General features: G+C 39.7%; 1 protein-coding gene across 2 annotated transcripts in view; it reads left to right on the top strand.

Annotated features, from left to right (window-relative positions):
* Positions 1-22,507, top strand: part of CUBN (cubilin) — a 147,767-nt gene that overhangs the window by 88,513 nt on the left and 36,747 nt on the right. For both annotated transcript variants that reach the window (XM_065666495.1, XM_065666493.1), the window contains 17 exons: positions 220-345; positions 626-758; positions 2,954-3,159; positions 4,152-4,333; positions 5,754-5,943; positions 6,673-6,870; positions 7,218-7,364; positions 9,456-9,646; positions 9,932-10,115; positions 11,397-11,571; positions 12,196-12,374; positions 14,075-14,284; positions 14,584-14,724; positions 16,538-16,719; positions 17,934-18,105; positions 18,965-19,171; positions 22,201-22,350. In XM_065666495.1, the coding sequence (XP_065522567.1) occupies positions 220-345; positions 626-758; positions 2,954-3,159; positions 4,152-4,333; positions 5,754-5,943; positions 6,673-6,870; positions 7,218-7,364; positions 9,456-9,646; positions 9,932-10,115; positions 11,397-11,571; positions 12,196-12,374; positions 14,075-14,284; positions 14,584-14,724; positions 16,538-16,719; positions 17,934-18,105; positions 18,965-19,171; positions 22,201-22,350 (2,973 nt within the window). The remainder of the gene's footprint in view (positions 1-219; positions 346-625; positions 759-2,953; positions 3,160-4,151; positions 4,334-5,753; positions 5,944-6,672; positions 6,871-7,217; positions 7,365-9,455; positions 9,647-9,931; positions 10,116-11,396; positions 11,572-12,195; positions 12,375-14,074; positions 14,285-14,583; positions 14,725-16,537; positions 16,720-17,933; positions 18,106-18,964; positions 19,172-22,200; positions 22,351-22,507) is intronic.

Genomic DNA, 22,507 nt, shown 5'->3' with positions numbered 1-22,507 from the left:
GGAGTGCAGGAGGTCCTTCCTCTGTTAACAAAAATTGCCACCAGACTTGAGTTCTGTGTAAATGAAATGGAGTATTTCATTTTTTATGTAGATTATATTGACAGCGGCAGTTGTACAGAACAGAAGTTACTCATGGTTGCTGTCAGTCATTGTTAAATTAGTAATAGTAATTACATGCTGAACACTTTTTTTTTTTCTCTCTGGCTTGTTCTCTTTCAGGCCGTTACTGTGGCAGTACTATACCACATCCCGTCACTTCTTTTGGTAATGCTTTGGTGGTGAACTTCATCTCCAACAACTTTTCTGCCAGGGGTTTCCATGCCACCTATGCTGCATCGTCATCACGTAAGTCCATATGACAGATGTTGCTACCTTATGCCCCTGACTTTTAAGGAAAAGAACAGATCCTGTATCACTTTGTCTCTCTGACATACCCTTTTCGAAAATCCTCTGTTGCCGTTCCTCTTTTTGGCAAAGGTCTCAGCAAGCATATCAACAGGCTAAAGAACAAGACAAACAAGACAAAGAGAAATGCTTTCTTGATTAGCAAATGCTCTGGTTCTGCCAAGGTGGGTTTTTTTGATGTCATCCTTCTCAAGCCTCTGCTGTCTCCTTCTTCTTGCAGCCTGCGGGGGTGCTTTCCACATGGACAGAGGAGCTTTCAACAGCCCTGGCTATCCCGAACCATATCCACTCAACACCGAGTGTGTCTGGACGATTCTCAGTTCCCCTGGCAACCGGCTCCAGCTGTCCTTCGTGTAAAAGCATTGCCAGGGGTTATTATTCAGCCCTTTAACAGACCTGAAGGAGGGGATGCTCTATGTTTATTAGGAAATGTGATTACCAGATGATAAAGCTGGAACATGTTTTTAGAGTAACTTGGAAAGAGAACACAGCAGTGGTTAGTGGCAGCTTGCAATCAGTGTTCTCCTATGTTAGTCATTGCTTATACTAAGACATATACAGCATTATATAAATAGACGGTTTATTGTTTGAGCAACACAGGATGCTGAAGAAGCCAGTTCTCACTCACTTCTGAACAAGAGGAAATTTAGCATTTCTCTGCCATTGTAAAGAAAAGAAAATTCTTACTGTTTCCCTAACTACTGAATTCATTGTAGTATTTATTATATAGCTGAGTAATATAGAGGACCAAGATACTCCACAGATTCTAGGGTTAAAATTGATATGAAACTCTTCAAAACTTCTCCAGCAATTACAACAGTGGAGGTACAAGAGGGGCCAGGAGAGTGAAGGAATTTTGTTTTCCCTTCAGCAAAGTAACTTTCCTTTGAAGACTTACAGGAAAGTTACACGTGATCCACAGAACAATGTGGACTCCTTTAGCAGGGTAGTTAAGTTGTTCTCTACCCGTGATGTGGATTTCTGAGCCTCTCTGTTTCCGGGCATCTAGCAGTGGCTGCTGCCAAGGAGAGCACTGACCCTTTGCAGTCAGCTAATCAAGAAAGAGCAGGAAAAGAAAAGTAATTCTGAATCCTGCATTTACAGTTAATCAGAACAAAAGGAAAATTTGCCCAGTAACATGCTGACTGCATAAGGTGCAGTTTGTGAGGTACGGACTGATTCACTAATGCCATAAAAAGGACATTCTGTTCCTTCTTTTACTCACCAAAGCAGAGAAAAGTACTACAGCCTGAAAGCATTTTCCAAGATACTTGCTACAAAATAATGAATAACTGCTTTTTAGAATCAAAACAGAAATCTAGTGTGAGGCAGAAACTCAGTGGAACATGTACTCAGTTATATAAAGTGACACTGAGTAAATGTAAACTCTTTTTCTTCAGTTACACATAGCTGAAAGGCAAGCTGAAAATATGGGAAAGCATGGAGTAATTGTGTTAGAGAGCAATATTTATTTTATTTAATCTAATATTAGGAGTTTATAAAGTTTCGTTGGCATGAGGCATTCATTTTCTTCAGCTCAGTCTGAACAGAAATGCCTGTCTTGCATTGAGGGTTAGCTTTAAATTAGTCTGAAGGATATCCAGATGAGTGGTTGGAACCATTTCACAGCATGTGTATGCTGAACACACATGGCTATATTCAGGACTAGAGGGGAGGAGCTGTTGCCAGAAAATTAAAAAACACAAATATTTGGGGCATTGGTTACAAGAGATACTCTCTGGAATCTTTACTGTATGTTCAAAGCCTTCTTCTGAAAAATACGTTGGATTGGATCAAAGCACTTCACTTAGAATAACAGATCATGATTTTTTGAATATATTTATCATTCAGCTTAGTGCAATAACTACAAATTTATAATTTGATTACTAAATCCTGTTCCTTTTCTAAGGTAAAAATTGGTTTAGAACAGTTCATAGCAATCATTATTATTGTTTTGCACACCCAGCTATGTGATACTCAGAGAGGCCAAAGAAACAGCAGTATTTCACAGATCTGGAGAAACCGCTAAGGGATTTCTGAGCTCTGAGGTATTAACTAGAAATTAATCTAGGCTTTTGGCAATTGTTTTCTCACCAGAGAGTGTACTGAAATAACATACATATGAAGGGGCTGCAGACTGATTTGTAAGGCTGAAAGTATTCTCTGCACCCAATAGATGTGCCCCCAGTCAATAGTCTAACCTGGGCTTATACTAAAAATCTGGTTTATGTATCAAGGACTTTCTTTGTTTCATGGGTGTTGTTGGAGAACCAAGAAATATTATGAGGGTTTGAGAATTCTTTAAAAATTATAGCTTTACAAACTGAAGCTCTGTTATAAAACAACGGGCTAGAAAAGAGAGAGCCCTGTATCTGCAGTACTACCAGGTGATGAGAGTGACTTCCCTCGACTGGAGGGGTTTGCTGCTGCCGTCTTAACTGTTGCAGTAGGATATCAGCTTCAGGGGGATTAGTGGCTTGGTAGGGCAAACTCTGAGGCATGTGCCAGTTCTATGCCTGCTAATGTTCTTCTACTGCTCTTGAAACAGAGCATTTCAGGTGGAAGATAGTAGTGGCTGCACCAAAGATTATCTGGAGATTCGTGAAGGGAATGATACAGGCAGGCTGGTGGGACGATTCTGTGGGAGCTCCTTACCTTCAAATTATACATCTGTCATTGGACACGTCCTGTGGGTCAAGTTTGTCTCAGACAGCTCAGGCACTGACACTGGCTTCAGGGCCACATTCTCTCACTGTAAGTAAATGTTATTTAACTGAAAACTATTCTGTTGTAACACTTTTGAAACAATATAAAAAAGTGATCATTTGGCCCTGTAAAATCTATTAGATAATGTTTGTTAATGTTAGTAAGGTTGTAAATTCACCTAAAAAATATTCTGTGAAATGTCTGCTGGATGTAAAGGGATGATCTAAAACACGTAAAATCAGAACTCATGTGCATGTATGTTAAATATAACATAACCAGAAGAATTCAGTGTGACGTTCTATCTTTTTAAATGGTCGTAACAGATAATATTTATTCAGATTGATCGTATTTCCTTTCTAAAAGCAGAAAGTTTCACGGATTATATAAAATGTCCTCTATTTCATTGACTGCTTTCTAACAGTTTATCACCTGGTTTTCAGACTCTTCCTTCAGCAATATTGGGCCGTGAAGATGCAAAAAAGAGCTATATACTAAAAATTTCTATGGCATCCCTAGTTTACCAGTAGCCTGTTAGAGTTAAAAATATCCCACCCTATGTCTTTGCTACCTGTGAGTGAGGAATGGTATTTAATTTTTATGTTTCCATTTCTCAGGCAATTGACAAATTAAGAAAAAAACATTTAGTTCCCAGTGTTTCATTTTGCTTTTGAAGTACAGCTCTATTTTCTGTCAAGTGTATTTTCCAGTTTGGATCTAGATGACATCAATCAGGCAGCAGAATTAGAAGAAAAAGGAAAGCTCATAGGTACAAAATTTCAAGGGGTCATTGCTAACATTGGTCTGACTTGCTGCATGAGCAGACTGCTGAAGCTAAATATCCACAGCCTATCAACAAGAAAATAATTAGATGTGCATCCTAGGACTGTCTGAGGCACAAGTCTATGCCTCACAGTGCTGTCTAATCCTAAATAAATTAAGTCAGATCAGCCACAATGGAAAATGTATTCCAGGCTGGGCCCTGGTGCTTCTTTTGATCTATGTGAATTAGAAGCATTAGTTGTCTCTTTCTTGTTTTTCAGTGTATGAAAATGACATTGTGGGAAGCAGTGGACAGATAGCTTCACCACAGTGGCCCAGAAGTTACCCTCACGATTCTAATTACCAGTGGAGAATAAGTGTTAATGATTCACAAGTTATCCATGGCCATATCCTGCAGATGGACATTGAAAATTCTGGCAGATGCCAGTATGACAAGCTAAAGGTGATTTCATTGTGAGAAGTTTTATTATTTCAATTAACTTCAATAAAAATAATGGCTTGAGAAACCTACGAGAGGAATGGAAGAATTTCCAAGGATCTGGTGTGGTTTACTGCTTTTGCTGTGTCATCTTTTCAATAATTATTAGCTATAGGAAGGGTCACATATCCTTTATCTCCCTAACAGATATTTCCAATCTGTAAGTTTGAAATTTACAGAAGTCCACGATAGTACAATCCTGAATATGCAAATCAAAGAATTTCAGGTCAGATGCCAGATTGAACTTTGCTCTGTGCTGATCCAGTTGAGGACAACACTGATAATAACATCTCAGTGCCTTTAAAAATAAGTTTCTTTTAAAATCCTACAAGGGACAATCCTTTACTTGCACATTCTCTGCTCTCTACATCAGTAATTTGCTGTTTGCCATAGGAAAGTACCTCTTTGGTTGTTTTTCTGTACCCTTCTGTAATACAGTCTAGCTTTTTTTACCTGGCTAAAAACTACAGCACATGTGGTACTAAGCAAAATGGAACAATAGAGGGAACAAGTTGTTTCTGAATTTATCTAAACATAAATACTTAGTTAAATAAGGTATATATCTTCTTTTCTTTCTTTTTTTTTATTAACTGTCTGGTTCACTAGTTAGTACTAGATCAGTATATTCAGTATAGTCAATTCTTTATTCATTCACTGATATCCAAATTTGATCAAAAAGGATCAAAAAGGAAATATAACTCTCCTTCATCTCATGTCAGGTTTTAACAGCATCTTCCTTCTTCTAACAGCCTGCTTTTCTGTGTCTGTCCCTCTGAAAGCAAAATCAACTAGACATTCAGTGAGTGTGAATCAGCCTGGCCTTTATCCTGGCTCAAGGATGAGATCTTCAGTGTAATACGAATGTTTATTTAACATTTAGAAAAAATAATTATTGCGTATTTAACTTATAAAATTTAAAATATGTGTTCATCAGGGAAAGAAAAAAAAAAAAACAAACCCAAAGCCCAAAACAAAAAACAACCAAAACCCAAAAGCAATGCCCCCTTTTTTTTCTTTCTTTTTTTTTTTTTTTTCTGGAAATCGTATTGTTTTTTCCTCAGCAAGGAACAAGTTTGTATCAGTGGACTTTTTAACGTGGGATGCTAGTCCATGTCCCCAAAGAGCAGCTCTGTAATGGGGAATGAGCTGAATTTGATGGCTTCCATTAAGATCCTGCCTCTTTGAAAGCATCACAATTAACACTAGTATATAATGGAAAGGGAGATTTTGTTCCTTTTGTTCTGAGAGGCTTCTCTCTAACTGGAATTTGCTGAATGATCCCTCAGTCGTTTAAAGAGAGTAATTTTCTCCTTGGAAACTTGCTGAGTATTGGTTGGTTTAAAATCTGCCTGTGTGAAGAATGGCACTGTTGTCCTTTCTGCAGGTTTATGATGGGCCCACCATCCATTATCTTCCTATTGCAACATACTGTGGCGCAGACCCTGCTTCTTTTGCATCCTCTGGCAGTTCAATGACAATCCAGTTCCAGTCAGATTCATCTGTGTCTGGAAAAGGCTTTCTTTTGGAGTGGTATGCAGTGGATGCTTCTGCTGTTACACGCACCATTGCTAGAGGTGGGTTTTCAGTTGTTTATGTGGTTAAAAGTGATATAGCCAGTGATATTCTGAGCTTTACTTAAACTCCAAACCAATATCCCCACAAAAGAAAGCCCTTTTCTTTTGGGGAAGGGTAAAGCTTTCACTGACATTTTAATTAAGCATCTTAATAGCTTTTTAAAACAATGTATAGAGACTCTCAGATGTACTGTTTTACAGAGATTAAAAATAAGCATGTTGCTAAAGAGGCGTTTTTCTTTACACAGGTATTTTCATGAAAGCTAAACAGTTTATATGCTGTCATGAAGAAGTATCCCTCCTGCAATACCTTAAATCACTGGCCATTGTGACATAAAATCATAGAATGGTTTGGCTTGCAAGGGACTATAGGCAAGACACCTTTCACTAGACTAGGTGTAGAATTGGTTATATGGGTACCATTCCTTTCTGATGTGCAACCTGCGTTAAACTGTGTAGATGATCTTTGGTCTTTTGCTAGGTATTCCTAGTGGTAAAATAAGTCACATCATTGCTGCACCAGGTAGCACAGGAACATCCTTATAGCTCAGGATTTTCAGGTTTTGTACTCCCAGTCCAAACTGAAGTTGAAGAAATGCATTCCTGTGACTACACACACATCCTCACTGTGCCCCCATTGTGCTTATAGGACTGTCATCTTAAATGATGTGAGGGAGTGTTCAGTTTAAAAAGAGGATGCTTTCATTTTTCTCTTCTTGTATGTGACAGGTGCATGCGGAGGGGCTGTAACAATTGAAGAAACACCTTCATTCCTCTTCTCGCCTGGCTGGCCCATGAATTACAGAAATTCTGCTGACTGTGTGTGGCTTATCAGAGCTCCTGGATCCACCGTGGAGTTCAACATCCTGGCCCTTGACATAGAATCTCACAGCTCATGCAACTATGACAAACTTATTATCCGAGATGGTGAGAAGCCAATCTTGCCCTGCCCCAACTACATGTAGTAGACACCCAAGGTCCCAATACCTGGAATTTTCATATCCCTTGAGCTTAAGCAATCTAGATATCAGTGAGAACATGCTTTAAATCAGTACTCTTCTTCTGTGCTGTGACATTATCTAGTTAAAATAAAGTAGTAAAATCTAGCCAAGTCTAGCAAAATACATGGTGGTCTATGGTCTATACAAACATTTCTCAGTTTGGAAGGAGTTAAAGATTTTGAAAAACACCTGCCCGAAAGTGTGAGCCACAGCAACCAATGGGCAGATGTGAACTGATTTGATTTTAACACTAATGTGTTCTTTTGATCTCAGGAGACACTAGTCTTTCTCCAGTTCTGGCTACTCTGTGTGGACGAGAACCTCCTGGGCCAATAAGATCATCTGGAGAGGCGATGTTCATCCACTTCATGTCAGATGCAAGTGTTACTGGAGCTGGGTTTAATGCCTCTTATCAGAAAAGTAAGATTTGTTTTTCTTCTCCCCAGATAAATATCTGCCATGCTGCTAACTATGGGGTAAGGAAAGAAAAGACTCTGTCATTTTTAACAGCTGTCTACAGTCTATAACTGATTAATCACATAAACCAACTACTCACATTCATGAATATGCATGCTAAATGTCTGACTCTGCAAAGGTAAAATTTGCTATTTTCCCAGCAATGTAATACAACAAAGCATGATTCAACCAGACCAGTCACTTTTCAGAAGTAGAAAAAGTGTATGTGTAAGTTTATAATGGCTGAGCTGAAGGGTGAAATAATGCCCAGCTAAGAGAGAGAAATAAATGACTCAAGGCCCAGACACAGAACAGAGAGAGATGCAGAAAGCTGTGTAAGCTCCAGCAGGAATGTCAGCAATTTCAGTGGCACTCCTCCCACATGCACCCAGGGATGGTAACAGATTCCTCCTGAATGGGCTGAGGCTCCAAGGAAGGTGCTAGGGTTACAATAGGTAGCCAGGGGAAGTTTTTCTGGCTGGAAGCCTGAGAAGGTGACAGAAGTTTGGTCCATGGCTAGAAGCAAAGTACTCAATAGTGTAACAATATGCTTATGTCATGGGAGGTCCTTGGCATAGCTGCCTGCTTACTCATCTGTTAAGTCTCTGAGAACTCGGTCTCACTTGTCAGGATGTTTGGTGTGTGTCATCTTGCAAGCTACTAGCTTGTACTTAGGAAATCATTCGTTGTGTGCATTGCTGTATGCCCCTCTACTCTTCACACACTTGCTTCAACATTTGCTTTTAGCCATTTACATCTTCCTTTTAGGAGACGTATGACCAACCTTATAGCCTTCTATGAGGAAGTGACTAGGTGGAGGGATGATGGTAGAGCGGTAGATGTAGTTTTTCTTGATTTCAGTAAGGCATTTGATACTGTCTCCCACAGCATCCTCATAGATAAGCTAAAGAAGTGTGGGCTTGACGATCAAGTAGTGAGGTGGATCGAGAACTGGTTGAAAGGAAGAAGGCAGAGAGTTGTGGTCAATGGCGCAGAATCTAGCTGGAGGTCTGTGACTAGTGGAGTTCCTCAGGGGTCGGTGCTGGGACCGGTGCTGTTTAATATTTTCATCAATGACCTGGATGAGGGAACTGAGTGCACCCTCAGCAAGTTTGCTGATGACACAAAACTGGGAGGAGTGGCTGACACACCAGAAGGCTGTGCTGCCATTCAGCGAGACCTGGACAGGCTGGAGAGTTGGGCGGGGAGAAACTTGATGAAATTTAACAACGGCAAGTGTAGAGTCTTGCATCTGGGGAAGAACAACCCCATGTACCAGTACAGGTTGGGGGTTGACCTGCTGGAAAGTAGCGAAGGGGAAAGGGACCTGGGGGTCCTGGTGGATAGGAGGATGACCATGAGCCAGCAATGTGCTCTTGTGGCCAAGAAGGCAAATGGCATCTTAGGGTGCATTAGAAAGGGAGTGGTTAGTAGGTCAAGAGAGGTTCTCCTCCCCCTCTACTCAGCCTTGGTGAGGCCGCATCTGGAATATTGCGTCCAGTTCTGGGCCCCTCTGTTCAAGAAGGACAGGGAATTGCTTGAAGGAGTCCAGGCAGAGCCACAAAGATGATTAAGGGAGTGGAACATCTTCCTTATGAGGAGAGGCTGAGGGAGCTGGGTCTCTTTAGCTTGGAGAAGAGGAGACTGAGGGGTGACCTCATCAATGTTTACAAATATGTAAAGGGTGGGTGTCAGGATGATGGAGCTAGGCTTTTTTCAGTGATATCCAGTGATAGGACAAGGGGCAATGGGTGTAAACTGGAGCATAGGAAGTTCCACGTTAACATCAGGAAGAACTTCTTTACTGTAAGAGTGACAGAGCACTGGAACAGGTTGCCCAGGGGGGTTGTGGAGTCTCCTACACTGGAGATATTCAAGGCCCGCCTGGACAAGTTCCTGTGTGATGTACTGTAGGTTACCCTGCTCTTGCGGGGGGGTTGGACTAGATAATCTTTTGAGATCCCTTCCAACCCTTGGGATTCTGTGATTCTGTGATTCTGTGAATATGGGAATAGATGGTGTTAATATTCTTTGCTTCAACTCATTACTTTTCAGGTTGTGGAGGCTATTTACATACAGACAGGGGTGTGATAACATCCCCCAACTACCCTCAAGACTATGCTCCTAATCTGAATTGTTCCTGGCATGTAGTGGTAACCTCTGGATTTATTATTGCCGTCCATTTCGTACAGCCTTTCCAGGTTAAGAGTGAGGATACTTCCTGCAGCCTTGGAGATTATGTAGAGGTGAGGTTATTGGCTAGCTCACCAAATCCTCAAAGGTATTAAAGCCACTGAATCTTGTAGATTTCACTGTCAGAAAGACAGCCCAGCTTGTCAGGTGGTGGGAATACCAAAGAGAAATATCACAGATATTATTTCTCTTTCCCTCTTTTATATTGCTGTGCATTAAATAATCAGTAGGTTATTGTTCACACATACACTGGCTGGAAGCTTTAAGATGGTATGTGCTCAAAATTTACATCCCAGGGCTGTTTGCCTGAGTGACATTAGTGATTTCTCTTCTTCTAGCTGAAGAATGGGTTAGATAACGCTGCCCCACCTTTGGTGTCTGGAAGAGGGAATGGGCGGTTTTGTGGAAGCAGCCCCATCTCTACCATGTATACTACAGACAATCAGCTCTTTGTTCACTTCGTTTCTGACAGCAGCAATGAGGCTCAAGGATTCAAACTGAAATATGAGGCTAAAAGTCTAGGTAAGTCTGGGAAATAAAAAAATTCTGCTGCTCAATAGATACAGCTTGGAGCTTGTCCTCTTAAAGGAGGTTCTTGTTATAAGTCTCAACCCTGGTAAAATCAGATGTCTGCAAGATTGTCCTGTTTCCTTCTAAAGAGAGATAGATAGCTCTAGATTACCTGGGGTTATTAAAGTTAAAAAACCCTAAAACTAACGGGAAACCCTTTAGCAGGGAAGTAGCAGCTATAGTTAGAAAGAGATGTTCAAAATTCATGCAGGAAAGAAAAACAAAACAAAACACGTATCTGGCAATGAGGACATTATTTTGAACACACAGTACACAGTGCAAGTGCTAAATGATGCCAGGAATGATTTAGGCGAGTGTGTCTAGAAAGGTGGCAACAGTTCTCACAAGTTTTACTCTCAGCTGAGAAAATAACATTCCCTGCGAGAGCTAACATTTTTGAAAGAACAAAGAAGATGGACACTCAGGTTCTAGCAATAAATCAGAGTCTGCATTTGCAGTTATTCCACTGTACTCATGACACATGCTGCTTAGGACAGTAGGAGATGTCCTGTTAAACACAACTGAGGCCACCTGTCAATCTACTCAAATTCTTAAGTGCTTGTTTTCTGCCAACTTTTCCCACAAGGAACCATTCTTAGCATTACTGTCAGGGATTCATGAAGGGAATAAGTGAAGCTGTACAATAGTATTTCTACCACTTTGATTTATGAATCTTGACTAAAACCCTGTGTTAAACCAGTATTGCTAGAACACAGTGGGGGGTTTTGACAGAAAGGTTCTGGTCAAAATAAAGGTATTTCTGTGGGATAGAGGACCTGAAGAAATCCTTATGTTTGCTCTGACTGGCATTCCTCACACATTCATTATTGTCTCAAACAGAGATTTCAGGTTTTGGAAAGCGGAAGTGGGGAATGATTCACAGAAGTATTGATGGGTTTGACTTGCGGGCTTTCTAGCTCTTGGGAACTGGGGTAGGAACAAGTCAAGAAATACATTTCCTGCTTGGTTTAGAAGCAATCCAAGGAAGAACTAATAGCAGTTGATTTTGGGGCCCTGAACATTTGAAAATGAGGAGGGCTAGGTAAGCTGGAGCACAGGAATACAGTTTTCTACTGTATTAAAATGTTTTCCTATAGTAAGCAGTCAAATGCATTTGGTTTTGATATAACTATATGACAAAGAAACTGTTGGAATATAGAGATAACTCATGTACTTAATGCCTCCCACGTTTCCCTAACATGTGGTTTTTATTGGTGATCTTTTCTTTCCCAGCTTGTGGAGGGAATATTTATATCAATGATTTCAACCCCAGTGGATATACATCTTCTCCCAACTATCCAAGCAATTATCCTCCACATGCTGACTGTGTCTGGACCATAACTGCTCCTAATGGACATGCAGTAGAGCTGCAGTTTGAAGATCAGTTTTACATTGAACCTTCACCAAAGTATATATCCACATTATTTTGCCTGTGTTTCTTCAGAGACTCCATTCTTTCCCTTTTACTTTCTCTTAATTCCCCCCAGAGTGCACTTCCAGATTTACAATCAAAAGTGGTTAGGAAATTATTGAGATCACTGAATCTATCAGGCCACTGGCATACTTTCTTAGGAATTTGCAGATACTTTGGGTCTTTCTATGCCCACCTAAGTAAGACCTCATGTTTGGATTTTAATTCCCTTCATGTGTCTTATATCTGTTCCTTAATTCAATAGTCATCAATGAGATTTAATAGGGAATATCTGCTGAATCTGAATGCTGCCAAAACCAGTAGTTTAATGATGGTCACAGCTACTTGAAGAGTGCTGCTCATACCCCTCCCCAGGACTTGCTTCTGTCAGATCTGATCTGATCATAGACTGGGCTTGGAATCAATCTTTCTCCATGCTTTTAGCACTTTTGATTCAAATATTACATAACTGTCACGGATTATTAACTTGTTGATTCTGTCCTAGTCACACTGAATGGAAACTGATCTAAATCACTACAGCTTCCTGGCTTTATGCACATACTGAGATGATTTCAAACTATTACTGCCATACATTGAACCGAAAAATCTCTCCTCTTCTAGCTGCAGTTCCAGTTACCTAGAGCTACGTAATGGTGCTGACTCCACTGCCCCCATCATTGCCAAGCTCTGTGGAGATTTGATGCCGGGCTTACAGAGATCCTCAGGAGCTGTAATGTACCTGAGGTTCAGGTCTGACAACAGTGCCACGCACGTGGGATTCACTGCCAAATACTCCATTGGTAATGCTTGCATTTATCAATTGCTTATTTTAGAGGAGATTTTGGTCCGAAGTGTTAGGCTTTTGTAATAGGGCTTAAATCATACCTATAAGGTAGACTGATAGATACATGCCTCTTTCAGTTAGTGTTAGAGCTAAGGCATCAGAATCATCATACGGGTTAACCTCAGCGTGAGGTGAAAATTGGAGAAATAGAAATAGGAAAGTGCTCATAGGTCTGCAGCAGTGGAAACAACAACTGAATAACCTCGTCACTGGCAATTATCAAAGGAGGAGTAGGAAAAAAAAAGCCAATATGGATAAAGTAACGTAACATGGTTTGATTTTCAGCATGTAAACTTCGTGTCACTTTCATGAGCAGGATCCTGAAGGGGAATGCAAAGATCAGCTGAGAGCTGGTAGGAGAAGAACAAATTAGGAGCTTCTCTATGTAAATGTAAATAACAATGTTGCTAGACAAATGGGGCAACACAACAATGGGCTGAAAAAGAAATGAACAGTGAGAACCATTATTTGCTAGCTGGGAAAAGAAATAACTTTCTGGAAAAGGAAAATTATTTGCTCTCAAACTGGAAAAAAACAAAACCAAAACAAACCAAACCAGGATTAGAAAACACTAGCAAAGCTTTAAAATGAAATAAAAATGTCTTTGATCAGATTCAGAAATATGCTACCTTTTTATTTTGATAATGTTAATAATCTTCAAAGAATAGCAGCTGTTATGTTCGTATCACTCGTATAGGAAAGTCTAGGGCTTAATTTCTCAAAGGCAAAGTAGTGGACTGTATTGCTTTACAAAGTTTTTTGCTGATTGTGTTAGATCTCAAGCACTTAAGCCAAAATAGTGTACTGTTATATTTCTGAATGTGAAAACTGAAGCAACTTGCATGAGAACGGTGTTAGTATACAAAGCCACAGACACAGTTTATATTTATCCATAACACATTTACTGTATCTCAGCTGTATGCCAGTCATCCTGAAACAAATCACGAATCACTCAGCAGACAGCATGAACACTACTGTTATTGCCACAAAAAGATTGTAACTAGTAGACACGCAGAATACACTGTAAAATCCATTAAATTCCACCTGGGCATATTATTTGCTGTAAGCCTTAGTATTGTGAACTTATGCTTGCAGGTACCACAGAGAAATGAGTTTTCTGAGAGAAAATTAAAAATAAATAGCTGCTTCCTGAATCTTGCAGTGATCACTTATCAAGCACTGCAAACAGTGGAATATGAAAAGGAAGCAGCTACAGGAAAGAGGCATCTGAACCACAGCCTGGGACTCAAACCAGCAACCGACTTCTGTCAGTCGTAAAAGACTTAGATCCACATTTAGCAAACTAAATTTCTTTGTAATTATCTGATACCTCTTTCCAAGATCTTCTGGTAAACATCAACACGGGTAGAGATTAGATATAGACCTTGAAACTGTAAGTTTTCAAATTAATAATAGATATGACAGAGAGGAAGGGGTGCTTCCAATGGTAAAGGCTGTGCAGGGAAAAAAAATGTCTGAAGTAGGCCTGGTTGATTTAGAAGAGAATATAGAAGACTTTTACCTGGAAGACAACTCCTGGTTTATTACCACAGGTAGAAAATGAGTCCATTGTGCTTTAGCTTTAAGTCTTGTTTCGGAGGAAAATAATCCTTTTGAGGTCCTTCAGTCAGCCAAACAATGTTCTTCTTTTTGCAGCTCCCTGTGGCGGGACAGTGATAGGACAAACTGGCATCATTGAAAGCATGGGGTATCCTGAGCTTCATTATCAAGACAACCTGCTGTGTGAATGGTTTCTGCAGGGTCCCAGGGGCCACTATCTTACCATCAGACTAGAAGACCTAGATATTCAACACTCTTCCAACTGCACAAATGACTTTGTGGAGATCCGAGAATACAATGCTTCTGGTGAGAGAATTATTTCAGTGTTTGTCTTTCCTTCCTGAGTACTACTCCAAAACCTCACCAGAGGTTCCTGAAAGCATTTCCCTTTGAGTACAAAGTAAGCCTTTTCAATGTACATTTGTACAAAGTATTTGCTTCCGACTACCTTGCTTGCTGAAGAAAAGTAGGGCAAGCAAACCCCTTCTGTTTCCCAGCAATAACCTGACGTTACTCCTGCCTGTCTGGTTTAATAGAAAAGTGATCCCTCAATAAAAATATAATATATTAATATAAAATTGTCTTTCTATATGTGATATTTGCAGGAAATTTGTTGGGCAGGTACTGTGGTAATACTCTTCCTGATGCTGTGGACACCTCTGACACTTTTGCTTATATCAAGTTTGTCACTGACGGATCAGTCAATGCCCGAGGATTCAGACTGCGCTTTGATTCCAGTACTGAAGGTTGGATTTGTAAGGTTGCAAGTTACTTTCAGGAAGCAACATACACCATAATGGCACTAATATGGTGTATATTGTAGATCACTTTTTCTTGGAGTGGTATTTGCCTTTAAATTTAAATTCTGGGATATGCATGGAGCTCTCTGATCACTACTTAGCTGAGCTGAAATGCTGACAAGCAAGCAGCCACCCACTATAATTGATGTTGCTGTCAGTGGTAGGTCTCACACAAAAAAGCACATTCTTCCACACTTTTTCTCTCCAGCAATCAGTCCAGAGATGTCCTACCATCCCTCCCCACATCCTTCTTGATGAGGAGGAAGGTAGAGAAACCCTGTAGTTTTCCTTTATGATATTCTGTCCCTTTGAGGTGAGTAGTATTCTTAAATCCCCCTAAAAATAAGGTTTAACCAATAGATTTTAAGCAGAATCACAGAACTGGGGAGCTGCTGAGGTTGGAAAGGACCTCCAACCCCCCTGCTCAAGCAGGGGCAGATAGAGGAAGTGTCCCAGAACTGTGGTGAGTTGAGTTTTGAATGTCTCCATGAATAAAGACTCTAAAACCTCTCTGAACAACCCATTTCAGTGTTCAACAACCCTCACAGTGGCAAGTGTTTTCATACGTTCAGATGGAAATTCATGTGTTTTAATTTGGGCCCATTGCCTCTTACCCTGAGCGCAATGCCTTCAAAGAGCTGCTCTGACCAGGACTAAGGACATAGACTTATTCCTGTTTCACACTTCTCTTTCACATTCTTTAGTGTCCATGCAATGCTTGTCCTGCCACAATACGGCTACTTTTAAAGAAATTCATTGCAGTGGTGGTCTTGAAAAATCTCCTGCCAAGCCCTCTTAACTCCTTACAGCTCATTTAAAAGCTCAGCTGAAGCTTCCTTATTCTTGATGTTTGCTTCCGCAATAAAGTAACAGAGCAGGGAAACAAATGCCAAAAGAATGTTATTCCACTCCCAATAGAAGATCAATAGAAGAGAAACTGTATTAGCAATCATAGAAGAGAAACTGTATTAGCAAAAAGTAATGCAGGTGGATACACAGATCAGACTATTTTGCAGGAGTCTGTAAGACTAAAAGACTAAATTTCCCACTGTATTCCATTAAACTATGTCTTCATTTTAAAAGGAAACCAAATGTGGGCTGGTAAAATTATACCATTAATCTCAGAAAAAGAAAAATGCACTGTATTCCCAAGGCATTTAGTCCTCTTTTCTTAGAGCAATAATTTGATATTCATACAAAAGTAGGATTAAAAAAACACAAAGAAACAAAAAAAAAAAAAAAAAAGAAAAAACCCAACAAAACAAAAACAAAACCACATACAACTGTACTGAAAAAGTGTTACTTAAAATCCTTGAAAGCTTTTTCCTTTTTCTCTACCTCTATTAACCAGCAGAGGAAAAACATATCCTTCATCATTACCCAGTCTAAGACTCTGCTTAGTCAGTGTAGCTCTGCCTAGTCATCTGAAAGGCAGAAATTCTCATTCCTGTCACAGTTAGAGGTTTGTATCACTTGACATCAAGGCTTGTGGGTCACTCTGGCTTCTGAAGCCTGGCATGAGCCCTTCAGAGAAGGGAACATTAATAATCAGACTAACAGGAGCTTCTATGGTCAATTTATGGGTGAATGATAAAAACTGGCAGGAACTTAGCTGTTCAGGCAAACATGGACAGGATAGGCACATCAAACCAACCTCTTAGCATCTCTTTTTCTTGCATCATGAATGTGTTGTGGGTTTTTTGCTATAATTCTATAAGCAATGCTTCACTCTAAGTGTCCCAATATTTGGGTATTTCAGAATGTGGTGGGGATTTTACTGCCCCTGTTGGGACATTTACTTCACCCAACTATCCCAACCTATACCCACATAATCGAGTGTGTGAATGGAGGATCACAGTGGAAGAAGGCCGACGTGTGACTCTAACCTTTAATGACATGAAAACTGAAGAACACTGGAGGTGCTCATCAGATTATGTGGCTGTGAGTACTGGGTGTGAAGGCAGAAAATGATCTTCCTAATCCATTTTCGGAGCCTTAATGGTTGTAATAGAGCTGAAATGTCATTTATAGGTCTATGTCTGGTTTTAATACAAATTATTATTTAATCTGGGAAAAACAGGTAGAAAATTCTTCCTCTTTATCACCCCTTATTTCCAAAAATATAGATATGGGTTGCTTTATCATGGTTATTTTGGATTTTTGGTTATTTAGTGAAAAAAAAAAGAAATCAAACCTGGCACACAGAACTGGACCTGGTCAAATGTACAAAAGCCTCAAAAATACAATTCCTCTGTGAAACTGAGGAATGGGAGATGCAGTTAAGTTTCCCATTTGTTCAGATTAGTAGTGCAAACATGAGAATTCGCTTTAGTATGATCAGAAGCTAGGCCATGTACATGTATGACAGGGTGAAGTAGCCCTCCCTTGAGATTCATAGATGAATTGCCTTGTTTTCCTTCACAGATGCTGTAGGCAGACCATGCAGAGCTGGCTTTGCATTGATTAATGAAGTAATGATCTCTTAAAGGAAGATCTGTTTTGCCAGCTTTTGTGTCTTCAACACTAACATATTCCAAATCTCAGTGGGAAACATCATTTCTGCCTAGCTCGCACAGCTGAGATCATAGTAGAAAGAAGGAAATTAACTCCTAGGCTAAAAGCTGTATGAAAGAAACTGAGAAAAATACCTCTGGACCATCAAGAAGTGAAATGCTTGAATTAATAAAAAATGCCCACCAGCACTCAATATGTTGGAAGAGTTTTTTATAAAGTTGATGTTGGCTTTAACAAGAATACAAAGATGATTGTTTGAATGAATATGATCAGTAGCTGGCATTATTAAGTGATTGAAGATATAAATATTAAGCTAAAATACAGTATTTTTTCCAATAAAATTGTTTATTTTTCTTTTTTTCTTTTTTCCTTTTTTTTTTTTTTCCCCAAGAAAAAAGGAGAGAGGGAATATGTTTGGGTTTCACCAAAATAAGCAAGGCATTTTTGAAGTTTTACTTCAGATCCTCATCCACTCCAGGCAATGGAATTTTGTTCCAAGGTTTTGAGTAGATTTGGGAACTAGCCTACTCTGAGAGATGTCAATGAACCTTGTATTAAAGATGTGAACTACTGTTAATTGATAGAAGAGATGCTTATAAGACTGTATTTTGGTCTCATAAGAGTTGATTTTGACCCAACAGGTTTACAATGGCCTCAGACAGAACTCCCCCCGCCTGGCCAAGCTGTGTGGTGAAGTAAATCCAGGCACTGAGGTGAAATCCTCTGGAAACACAATGAAAGTAATTCTGGTGACAGATATGTCCCATGCAACCAGAGGCTTCAGTGTGTCATACACATCTAGTGAAAATGCAGGTAGCGTATGTTTTTAAATTAAGCGACTGATCTTTGGTGATTCATTTCATAGCTAAATACTGGCACATGTCAAAAAATAACCTAAACAGATAAAAAAATCTCTGATACCTTTTTTCTTCTCTTACATTACTACTGATTTATTGTTTTGTACTTAGTCTTGAGTAATAAAGCGGCCTTATTCCATTAAAAGATCCAAAAAGCATAGTGCCATAGACAAATTGAATAATTCAAGTGCTTCCATATTACTCAGGAGGGTAATTAACTTACTGTAGCTTGTGAAAGATTGCAGCTAACCTACTTTTGCAAGCTCAGCCTCCAGAGAGGAGGCAGCTGACAGAGCCTTACTATTAACGCTTTTTAACTTGATTTTCCAATTCCTCCCCAAGCATCCTAATGTAGAACGAGTTTTCCAACTCCCCCAGGAGCATCCTATAATAGCACAAGTGCACTGTGCTTGAGGGTATGTTCCAGAAGAATCTTCTTTTGAGTCTAGAATTAGGTAATGGGTAGGGGCAACACTGAAGTGGAACTGCAGTGGGATTGTATGAGAATGTTAAATATACTTCTTGTATTGACGGTGCTGCTGAAATATTTTATTTGGTACCATATATAATTGTTGTTCTTTGATTTACAAGTCTTTAAAGACTAGTCAATAAATTCCAGGACATTAGGAGAGAATTCTCTTGTACATGTCAATAAATTATAGAAAAAAAAACAAAAGGAAGAAAATGGAAGAACTTTTGATCTAATCGGCACATTTGCTTGCTGCATGAGCAAGCCTCTGAGTAAACAGGGGCAAGATTTCTCCTCTTGCAAGAATTATTACTAATTTAAAATAAATTCTATTTTGTTTCTGCAGTTTGTGGTGGAACCCTGATGGGATATGCAGGTGGGAATTTCTCTTCTCCTGGTTATGATGGAGTCAAAAATTACACAAGTAAACTGAACTGTGAATGGACCATTGAAAACCCTTCCCACTATAATTCATCCATATATGTGTATTTTGAGGATTTTCACTTGGAACATCACCAGGACTGCCAGTACGACTACCTGGAGTTACGAATAGGTTTGTACATTTATCAGGAGCATGGGTAAAGCCTGTCAAGATTCTGCATGTGCAACTGTGTGCCAAATCTTCTTCATATATGTTTGCAGAAAGTGATTGTTGTAGGATCTGTTCATTTGAGAAGGTGTTCACATGCATTCGGTCCTCGTTGCCTCCTAGACCAGGAGTGGGATTTCAGTACTAGATGCATGGATTTGGTCACCCTTTCTTTCAGGGCAGAAAATGGAAAACTGGATAGGTATCTTGGGGGGATAAATTATTTTTTTGGTTGCAGTACACACCTGATCCTCTCTTTACAAAGGACAATGTGAATTTCACTTCATCTCCATTGAAAGATGGCAGTCAGAAGCTGGAGTCATCAAATAATTTATTTGGTCCACAGCCCATTCTCTTCCTGCTCCTGAAATATCTCCAGAGACAGCAGGAGTGGAGTAAATTCAATTATTCATAGCCTCTGGGCTATATACTCACTTCATACCCTGTTTTTGTACTCTAAAAGATGATTCTTCAAAAGCAGATCTGTATTTCCCATAAGACTGCATCACAAAATACCAACTACAGCATTTAAAAGGAAAACAGTCACAGGACTAATGCACCAGTAATATCTCTGCATATTTGAGCATCTTTAGCTATCCGCAGGAACAAGCAACTGGAAATGTCAGATGAAAGTCACTCAGCTAATGCCAAATGTAGTATGAAAGCTCCAGCTGTTGTCTTTGCTGACAGGCTGTATCTGTGAGTCCCAGAGAGAACAAGTTCTAATTTGCCAGTAAATTCTTTCTGAAAGGTGGTGGGGGAGTTGAGAGCAGGAATCTGTTACATCCTTCTTTGCACTCACTGAATGAGAGTTCTGGGTTGTATAGCATCAGTTTGTCCTGTTTAGAGCCAAATCATGCACGGCTGCATTACCTATCAGTTTCCTGCCACGTAAGTGCTGGAACTGGGAAATGATAGAAAGACAACTCAGATAAAGAAATACTAAAATATATCTGTCCTATTACTCTTCAGTTGCCACTACTCTCACTTTATTGTGAACCTCAGGCCTCCAGGCAATACAGTCAAAAGAAAGAGATAAAAATGTAGTTGTCTTTTGGTCTACACAGTTTTGTTATCTAAAGAGTAATGTTCATTTTGGCCATGATAACAGACCTTCATTTTCACAATCAGTCTCATGTCAAAGGCAAAATGCTCTAATTCATCTGTGCTGACAAGTAACATTTCATGAGCACTGAGATGCAAACAGTGCATAGTATCACTAAACTCAGGCAGATGCTGTTTAAGTCTCTCATCAAAACAGATGTGAATTTGGGGAATGGTCCAATTCAATGGTAAGTTAACCAGGAGACCCCAAAAGAAGATGAGATGTGTAAAATTCTTTTGAGTTACCCATGCAACACACTTCATGGTACCGCACAAAAAAAAAAAAAAAAAAAAAAAGGAAAAAAAGGCAGAATTGTGTGTATTCACTGAGAAATATTTAATCTGGATAGACAAATATTTCAAATTCCTTAGGGTAAGGATTTATTAAATTATCAGGCATGTGCATGTAGTCTGTAAATGGTAGCACAGCTGAGCATATTGCTGAAGTGAAATGTACTTCTAACTTCTGACTTCTGCGGAAGCCTCTTGATTCTGCCTTTCAGACCATTCCTTTCAGTTTGAACCCAATCTCACAGCACAGTCCCACTGTTTACATTTTCTGTTTATCAGAAGCCTCCGTCTCTGGCCATCTGGCCATTCATGAAAGCAGTGACTGGTGTCTCTTTTCACGCAGTAGAGACTGAGTGATCTGGGTCACACCTGACACATACTCAGTCACCTCACAAGAAGTGCAAAGAATGAAGGTTCACTTCACATTCTAATGCTCAAAGTAGTTATTACTATTCCAAACCATAATTTACCATGAACATCTTCTGCTTGTACAGCTCACTGTCATTTTTAGTGCATGTTAACAAGGCAGGTTTTAGCATTTCTCTGTGTAATTTACATTAATAGAATTTTATTATATGTCACCATTTATCTCTGTGCTTCAAGGCATTGCAGTGGCTGTGTCACTGTATATGATGGAAAGATGAATTTACTCAGCCACGTTAACTGGAATAACTGCGAAAAGGCTTTCAAGAGCACCCAAAGTTTCTCCCTCTTGCTCTGCTGCCTTCTTCACAAGAACAGCCTGCCACTCTATGTGGACCTAGGAGTTGCTACTGAACAGAGATTTTTAAGTCCAGCAGCATGCTTTTATTAGAGAAACAAATGTAGGAATGGCATTGCCTGGATATCATGAGAAATGCTATTAACATTATTTTCCTTCTCCTGTGAATGTATCGGTATATAATATAATCAGTAATAAAGAGAAACTGATACTTTTACCAGTGTGATGGATAAGACATTACACCAACTTGAGCAAACATTCAGTGTCACAGATGTGCAGCAGTCTGTGTTGTGTTTTCCTTTTAGGTCTCAATGATTTGAGCAACTGCTGGCGGTATGTTGAAAGAGATGCCCACTATTAATACAGCAATGACAGCTTGTTCATGGATGTGAATCCCTGTAACATGCCTATATGGTAGAAAACTTAAAATCCCTGTTGATTTTAATGAGGATGTCAAAACCACATAGGCTTAATAAGCTTCCATGACATCAGGTGTTCAGGGCATTTCTTCCCACTGTTCTGCCCCAAAATGTCTGCAAGTTTGGGGCATTTTCTGTGGTTTTGGGACTGATGGGTCATACAAAATGAAAGTGTTCAGGGTGGCATTGAAGGGAGAGAAGCACAAGATAGTAAAAAGTTCATTACTACAGCTTTAGAGGGAATTTCCTTGTTGAGATTTAGATCCTAGCAATGAACTGCAGTGCTCTACCTATACCCATAACAAATAATCTGTTATTAAGTGTGATATGTACCTTTGTCTGTACTGCTCTTGTCAAACCAAAATGAAATGCATGTTTTACCTCTCTGTTCCCTATCTATGTTATTGTAGCTCCTTTAGGATTCAAAAAGTGTCTTTTTGTTTTCTTTCTTTACACAGGGGATGCTGATGGAGAACTAATAGCTAGACTTTGTGGTCAGGCTGCACCACCTGTGCCACTAGTCATAGCTGCCCCCCAGATCTGGGTACACTTTATAAGCGATGAAAACACAGAAGATAAAGGATTCTTGGCCCATTACACATTTGAAGGTAAATGGCTTGACAGGCTGTGGCCTTTGCTGACTGAGGCACTTCTGGGGAATGTTGCCATCCATATGGTGATACTGAGAATACACAGTATGGGCTCAACTCTGAAAGAGTTCCTCAGAAGTTACACAGTGTCTGCCCCTATGTATATCCATCTAAA

The sequence above is a fragment of the Lathamus discolor genome, chromosome 2 (assembly GCF_037157495.1).
Source record: "Lathamus discolor isolate bLatDis1 chromosome 2, bLatDis1.hap1, whole genome shotgun sequence".
NCBI lineage: Eukaryota > Metazoa > Chordata > Aves > Psittaciformes > Psittacidae > Lathamus > Lathamus discolor.
This window is presented reverse-complemented; position numbering and strand designations above follow the sequence as displayed.